At 48.7% G+C, this 8481-nt stretch overlaps 1 protein-coding gene across 1 annotated transcript; it reads right to left on the minus strand.

Moving 5' to 3' along the window:
- Positions 1-904: 904 nt before the first annotated feature.
- LOC135369140 (uncharacterized) lies at positions 905-2155 on the minus strand. The gene has a single exon (XM_064602803.1). The coding sequence runs from the start codon at positions 2153-2155 to the stop codon at positions 905-907; it is 1251 nt and encodes a 416-aa protein (XP_064458873.1).
- Positions 2156-8481: the final 6326 nt, after the last annotated feature.

Below are 8481 nucleotides of genomic sequence, written 5' to 3' on the forward strand. Positions count from 1 at the left end.
CGACTGGCATTGCATAATTTCTACAACGTTGTAATCTCATTGGCCGTGTGCCCAGTGTTGTGTGAATTATCTCAAACTATGGGCTCTGTGGGGAGCTGTTGGAGCCTGGCTGAAGCGGCCGCCGGGACGCTGCACACACATGCGCGCTACAAAATGCGATTTCAAAACGTTGTCGACCAATCGGAGCGCGCACACAGTCTGGGCCAATGAGCTTGCAACGTTGTAGATTGGCGCAGTGGTACATACTCTACAGCCGCATCCTCGATTACCTGAGGCATAGCCTCCTATATTTGAGAATGCCTGTTCAACGGCGCCGAGATCAAAGAGCACCGCCCGTCCAATCCGTTTCCGGCGCCCACCGCAAGAGGCGCTGCCTTCCTAGGATACTGCGCTGCGCTTGCCATGCTTTTCTATGAGTAAAGTTGCATCGCGAAACTAATCTTATGTGGCATATTCTCGACATTTTAATCCTGGAACGCGACCTAGAGCTTATGATAATTCGTTGAGAAGTTTATAATAGAGAAAAATGCGTGCTACGTTATTTTCGAGAGTGTTTAGTGATGAAACGCGCAAACGTCGGAGCCGCAAAAAATATGCATTTTCCAGCAGTAACATGTTTTTAAGTCGAATTGTAGCAGACGTTATGAAGCAGAGAAGTTATGTGAACATGTTATATTGTGACTAGGGAGTGAAAAGGGCTGATGATGACTGTTTTTAGTATAGATGCCCCAAGACCTGAGCGAGCTTCACTAGTGCACAGATCATCATAGGCCGTATAAATTATACGCACGAATGTGCGACGCAAATATGACAGTAAAAATACCAAGAAACGAAACGCAAACAAATTATTTATTCGGGTACATATATTCGGGTTATACTCTGCCACGTTTGCTATCGCATTTCTTTATAGTTTTAGTGGCTTCCGTGAGAGTGGCTGGGAGGTGAAGATTTTTGCCATGTCATACTTGTCTGTGACTCCTAGAGCAAAATTTGTAAACAGTGGGCGGAAAAACTTGGTCAGTAACACTTCCAGAAACTGCCGGTGATGTCCAGGAACCGAGCATTTTAATATTTGCCGCTCGCTTAATATTGCAGTAGCGTGCTCCACAGCTGCTTTAAGGGGATGTTTCAAGTTCCTCCTCTTTGCTAGCATCACTTGAATGTAGATTTTCAAGCAATGCAGCACCACAAGTAGCTGTTGAGACGGATAGAAGAGTCCACCTCTATCTTGATGTTTAATGAGCGCGTCAGACGGGGCCAATGAGTCAGGCTTTTGCACGAGTCCAGTACACTGCTCACAAGCGATGGTTTCGCTAATAACCCTGGCCAAGTAGCCACCCACCATGGCTAGAGCTGCAACTTCAGGAGTAGGAGCCAGCGCCTCTGTTCGTTCGAGGTGGTAAATCAGTGCTCTAGTTGCATCGGTAGGGAACTGTTCTACCTCCGCCCTGTCTGTGGCTTGTACCTTTGACATTGGCACGCCTCCCGAGGAGCAAGGATGGTTCTCCTCAGCAACTACATTGCTGTCCCGTGATGTAGAGGCAATACCCGTCTTCAAAGTCTTTTCGATGCCAGAAAGCACAGCTCGGACATCGGTTTGGTCATTACTCCCAGCTGTCTTTCTCAACCACCCGAAGAAAGACTCAATAGGGTCAGACGACATCTTTCTGGTCAATACAAAGCCGAAATTCATAACCCGAAGCAAGTACCTCGTGCAGTCCACATTGGAACGTGTTGTAAGCAGAAGCCCTTCATATGTCTCCTTTGTGAGAAAGTTTTTTACATGGCACTGGCTCTTGAGCTCGCCCAAGTACTCCAGGAAAGTACTTTCAAGCCACTCCAGGCGCTCGTCTGTTTCGCACAAGTACTGCTTAGTGTCAGCGTAGTTCTGGTGGATATGCTGAGTGCAATTGCTCACATCCATCAGCAGAAACCACCGATGCATAGTATCCATGAACTCTACCGTTTCTCCGACTTGCGAGAAGCTCGCATCACAGGTGTGGCCGGCTTGCTGCTCCAGCAGTTTGAGTGCCGCTGTCACAGGGGGCGATAACACCTGCACTGCCCTCATCACGTTCATTTTCTCCAGGTTAGTGGGGAAAACGTGCTTCCTAGTCAGGAACCTCACGGGCTTCACAATGCTGCCTTGCTGCATTTTGTACAGCTTCTTGAGGTGATCTGCCGTAATAGCGCCGTTTTTCCCAAGATCCCGGTGGAGAAACTGTGACCGCACGTTCTTTATTAGATGGCATTGGTCAAATGCCAGAAAGAGCTTGCGGTCAGGGTCTTCAGGATGTGGTATGTGGTGCCTGATAGTTCCGTTACACAGTAGTTGGAACGCCATGACGTTGATTTTATGATTATCGGTCACGACTCGTACCACAAGAAAGCCAAGTGCTTCGACTTCCCTCAAGACATGGCGCAAAAGAGTGTGAAGGTCTTGACCACCACAGTTCTTTGTGAAGAAGTAGGCTACGGGTATTCTGAAGCGGGATGAGAGCCCACTGAGGACGAAGCACAGGAGCGAATTGGCGAGAACAGGGTCTCCTGTGCGTTCCGTGGGAAGGACTCCTCCATAGTCGACTTCGCCGACGAAAGCGTCTCTCTGTTTTACATACTGGAGCCGCTGTTTCACTCTCATCTCGTCAATGATTAAAGAGCAAGTCCTTGCCTGCGGAGAAGTGTGGACGGTAAGCTCAGCGGAGAGTCTTTCCTTCACGAGTTCTGTCACACCAGAGTCTCCACGGGAAGACCCAAGAAATCGCTCTAGCGTGCTTTGGCTAGGCAAGCTCAGTAACGCTTCCTTTCGAATGTGTTCGTAAGCCTTGGGCGAAATGTTTCTCAGCACAACTGCATGACGTACCGTCAGTTCGGACCAGACCAGCTTTTTTCTCCCGAAGTTCTTTACTTGTTCCAGTAAAATTGAAGCTGCTAGATCTTTTTCGTGTGCCTTTTCGACGACATGTGTAAAGGCAGAGACGTCAGAGTCTTTTTTCACGGAGTCCAGCTCTTCCTTCAGGCTGCTTACATCCTGCTTGAGTGCTTGAATCTGGGCACGGAGTTCACGCTCTTTGCGCTTCCACTTTCGTTTCTCGATTATTGCACCCGATGAGATACCACTTACTTGGACGCCCCGGTGTACCTTCACCCAGGAAGGCGCTGCTTGGTACGTGCTACTGCATGAGGGTCGTGTTAGCTCATTTGTTCCTTCCCCGGCGTTGTCACTGACACATAGGTCGTCGTGAGCGGGCTCAAAGGATTCCTTTGGGCTGCCGGGAAGTGCTCGCCGTTTTCCTGCTGATGTCGATTCTGGAACGCTTCCTTTGCGCTTCCTTGCCACCGCGTCCCCTCTCTTGGGCTTCGTCGAAGGCTGCAGGTACACAGGGTATTCCTCGAACACACTGGGCACAGCACCTTTCTTCAACCTTCGTGTTTTGCATCCTTCCTTGAAGTCGGAAGGAAGGAAATGCCGACTACAGACAGTGGAGTAGCAGGATGTCGTATTGGGAGTCCAATCGTCTCTTGATATCACCTTTAGCCACTTCTCGCGCAGCTCTGCATCACTTGGGATTTCATGAAATGAGACTCCTGGCAGTCGTTTTTTACCTGATGAGTTGCAGCGAGGCACGCAGCAGTAAGCCATGACATGGAGAAACGAGCATACCGCACCGACTAATGCAACGCGTTCCGCCAGCAAGTAGACGCTACCCGAGCGTCTCGGCGTCGCGATCGCCGGCATTGGGAAATTTTACGTCACAAAAACAACGGTATTTAAGCGGTGGTGTGATGTTTTTAGGGTGATGAACGTGCTATTCATCGATGTAAAGCTTTTGCTTGAGTTGAGTTGTCAGTATTTTTTTTTTTTTGCTAGAAAATTCAGTTCAACCTGTAACTTTGTTTTTATCGTGTCCGTCAGATTTGCTTATCTCGTGATATCGAGTACATTAAAAACTTAACCGAAACGCAAAATAGAAAAATCAACAAATATAATGGAAAGCGAAATAGGGACAAACAGACGGAAGACTACGCCCTCTCCTACCAAAGTGTCGTTTTGGCTTATAACGATTTTTAGATATACGCATCCGACGACTATAGAGCCTGGTTTTTATAACTGTTCATCTTACACGTATTAACAAGTTCGTCATCCCTCGTGCGCAGGCTTCATGCGCCACAGTAATTACCTTGTATAGACGCACAAAATACAGCAAAATACGAACAATGTGATTGGTTTCCGAATGACTACCTCATCAAGACATCACTTCGTCGCGTTAAATCAGGCTTGTCATCGAGATCGACAATGAGCTGCTCAGGTAGGATAGGATTGGAAAGACGATGTCATCAGGGGGATGGGGGAGGCTCTATTATAGTACTTCAACGTATATTTTTACTAATACTTACGCCTTACCTTTCTTTTTAAAATATTGGGACATTATCGGTAGTTATGTCTTACTGACGGTAACTCACACTCGCACGGCATTTTTGTTTCCTAATTGCTTTAAATGTATTACTTTCTTGGTGATGCTTTGTATGCCGGAAGTATTTTAAATAAAAATAAATAAATAATCTCGGGGTGGTGGAAAGCAAAAAGTACAAGAATAAAATAAAACCGTTTGCAATGCATGTATGTGTGCTGTGACGCGTGGCCAAGAAAGCTTGGCCACGAACAGGTGCGCTATCATTCGTACATCGCACATATACTCTGACAGAGAAGCGCATTTGCATGGTGAAGCCGTTCTCATTAAGTTAAGTCTTGTGAAAGGAAGTAGTTGATTTTCGAGATTTAAAATAATCTAGCCAAATAGTTGTGGGAGATGAGCAACCGCGGTATTTTGATCACCCGTTTTTTCTTTCTCTGCCCCCACCTTTTTTTTTTTTTTTTTGTCCGGTGCACAATAACAGTACTTCGACGTAGCGGAAGATGCTGGTACAAGCGGTCACGACAGCAAGCAGGTTGTTTCTTTGAAATAATCAGCTTTGCTATATTTCTTTAAAGAAAAAAAAATCAAGTCAAGTTACAACATCCTTTCGTAATTCCTGTTGTAGTTCGTTACAATAATGTGTACACATGTAGCATGCAACAACAGCTGTCAAACATGTAGGCCATGCATTTGCGCATACAGTGGAACGCAAGAGGCAACTGCTATTTTACATAATGTGATGGAAAATACAGATATGACACAATAAGAGCGCCGGCAGCTTTGGGTTCATCACTTTTCAATTAGCTTTTGCTCTGCTCAGAATCAATATCCTGAGCAGTCCACTTCAATATGGAGCAATCTATTAATATTAATTGATTTCCCAATCATCCATCCCAGTAGTGGCAGACGTCAACGCATATTACTACCAATTGCGCGAGCGCTCCATAGCATTTGCATTGAGAGGAACCCTAGGATGCGAGCGCCCCAAGCGGCGCGGTGCAGAGGAGGATAGGGGAGGAGGTTGAACGGGCGCTCGGAGGAGGAGGAGGAGTGTCGTTGGTAGGAAGCCGAGGGGTCTGCCTGCCTGATTAGGCGGCATGTTTCTCGGGAAGGGACAGGTGGTGGAGAGGAGGAGAGGAAAGGGTGAAGTGGAAGACCGAGCGGAATCCGCTCGGGGGGAGGATAGCTGCGTCCATGGGCCGACTTCAGGGGAACTGTGCCGGCATACGCCTATTACACATCTGAGGGAAACCCAGGAAAAACCCCAGACGGCACAGCCGGCCCGCGGATTCGAACCGCGGACCTCCCAGTCTCCAAGCGCACGCGTTACCGCTGCGCCACCGGAGCGCTCGAGGAGGAGGAGGAGGAGTGTCGTTGGGAGGAACCCGAGAGGTCTGCCTGCCTGATTAGGCGGCATGTTTCTCGGGAAGGGAAAGGTGGTAGAGAGGAGGAGAGGAAAGTGTGAAGTGGAAGACCGAGCGGAATCCGCTCGGGGGGAGGATAGCTGCGTCCATGGGCCGACTTCAGGGGGACTGTGCCGGCATACACCTATTACACATCTGAGGGAAACCCAGGAAAAACCCCAGACGGCACAGCCGGCCCGCGGATTCGAACCGCGGACCTCCCAGTTTCCAAGCGCACGCGTTACCGCTGCGCCACCGGAGCGCTCCGGGCCGAATGAGCAGGCATTCTCAAATATAGGAGGCTCAAATATATTCTCAAATATAGGAGGCTATGCCTGAGGAGGACTGGCCGTGCTGTCTGGAGGATCATGTGAGCGGTCACGTGGTAGACAGGAGTATCCCAGAATGCAATGAAAAGACGGCTTAGCTCGCCCCGATGGAAAACTGTCGGAGGGGCCGCTCCTTGTGTTTTCTTCCTCCATGCAAAGGGGAGACTCTTTTCGGCTGTAGTTCGAGTCACGGGCTCCGCCTCTCGGCGAACGTCATATGCCACGTGAGAAAGTCGCTTCTGCTCACGCGCCGGCCGCTGGGGATTCTTCTTGCTGCGGAGAGATGGGGAATATGCACATGTGGACATGTGCTCGTAGTTTTATAAGGTAAATGTGTTTTACGCGTACTACTGCATAGCCTTGCTGGATAGGGATGACATGAGTTTGTGTAAAACCGACAGCGGTCGACATTCAGGCGACATTCAGGTGGTTCTTCATCTCGAGCGAAACTGGGAAGTGTCTGAAGTTTCACCGCTACCCCACCTCCCCCCCCGTTTTTTTCCCATTGGTCTAATAAATATACCCCCCCCCGCTTCCCCGGGCCAAAGCCGTAATACACGGCACTGGCACTGCCCCGGCCAAAATAGGGAAGCCGATCGGCGACAGCGCTGGGTATCTGGCACTCAAAATAATTCATACGGCAAGGAAAGCTTTCGTTCGTTTGTTCAACCAAGCATATCATTCCAGATTGCAACAAGAAGAGTAACTCGTTCACTAGTCCTTTCTTCGAAGGCAAGATGGGGGGGGGGGGGATATATTTATTAGACGAAAGAAAAAAGGGGGAGGAAACGCAAGATGGGATTAGTGTTTGCCGAACGGAAACACAAGTGCCTGCTGCTGAACTTCGGAAAAGTTTGCGATCAACAACTACAAATCACAAGGGGACTGTTCTGAACTCCCTGAACTTTCGTCTTCTGCAGCATAATACAATTTAGACTAAATGCGACAGGTGTGAGCAAGCAGTTGTGCCTGTGATGTGTGATTCAAATGTATGCTCAAATCGCTGGAAACATAAAATAAAATAAAATAGCAAAAGAATAGACTGGGAGCAATATACATATGATTAATTTATTCCATTTAATGAAAGAGTTTCTCTGTATATCTCTAAATTCGGAAGCGTGTACAACAACAACAATAAATGATAGAGAAGTTGTGATGACATGTGATGTTTACCCCTGGTAGCCAAAGGACCTACCCTACTTCACAGAGGTTGATATGAGAGGAAACACAAAGTTCGTACAAAAGTTCCACATAGTTCTCACGTTGCTCGAAACGGCGACCCGCGAACGGCAAGAGTGTCCACACTCAGGCACTCGACGGTCACCAGTAATCTCGAGGTGTCTCGACGAGAGCAAGACTTGCGCCACTTTCGTATCCGCTGTCCGGTCAGCTGCTGAGTTCTCGGTTTTATGAAACCCACTGTGCTTTCCTTGCTTTCAATGGAAGAAAACGAAGTTCTTTCCACAATCAACGTGATTCTATTGTTAGTGGTGTTACTACTTCGGAATGGACGATGAAACAACAGCAAAAGCGGCGTGTGCACCACGTGGGGAATGTGGAGGCACGGCCCCTCTGGTGGAGGTAAACAAACGCCGCGTCCCGTCGTCGTCTTCGCCACCATTGGTTGGTCATCACCCGTCCGCCGGAGTCAGTCGCGCAAGGAGCGACTACCAGCTCCCGTGGCTCAGTGGTTAGCGTGCTGGCCATGTCACGTCGAGACTGGGAGGTACCCGGGTTCGAATCCCGGTGCCGGCTGTGCTGTCTGGGGTTTTTCCTGGGTTTTCCTCAGACGCTTTCAGACATATGTCGGCACAGTTCCCTTAGAAGTCGGCCCAGGACGCACATTCCCCCAGGGCGTCAGTCGTGACGTTGCCCACATACGTGAGGCCGACAACGGCAAGCCCTATCGCCATCACCACCACCACCACCAAGGAGCGACTGCTTGGACGGCGCCAGAGAACGGGAACGGGCCTGCAAATGACGTTTTTGCCGTTGTGAGCGCCGTTCCGGGCTTCTTCCGCCCGGAAGTGGGAACGAGCCTTTACAAGAAAGGACAAGTGGCCCGTGTATGACAGTTGTGAATTTCCTGAACTCTCAAATCCGAACTAAGGTGGGTGATAGTAACTCGATAGATATGTATGTTTATCTGAACCTCCCTTATGACGTGTCATCGCCTTGCGCCAGATAGCTAATAGCTTTTTAATAAAAACCTGTTGTATTGTTTTCGTTTGGAAATGACCATTGTAAAGTACTACATACTTTGTTCTGAGCAGTTCTAGTCAACAAGACTAGTCCGAACGTACAATAAACAGCAAGTTGTTACCTCCTGCA

Source organism: Ornithodoros turicata, chromosome 1 (genome assembly GCF_037126465.1).
Source record: "Ornithodoros turicata isolate Travis chromosome 1, ASM3712646v1, whole genome shotgun sequence".
Classification (NCBI taxonomy): Eukaryota; Metazoa; Arthropoda; class Arachnida; order Ixodida; family Argasidae; genus Ornithodoros; species Ornithodoros turicata.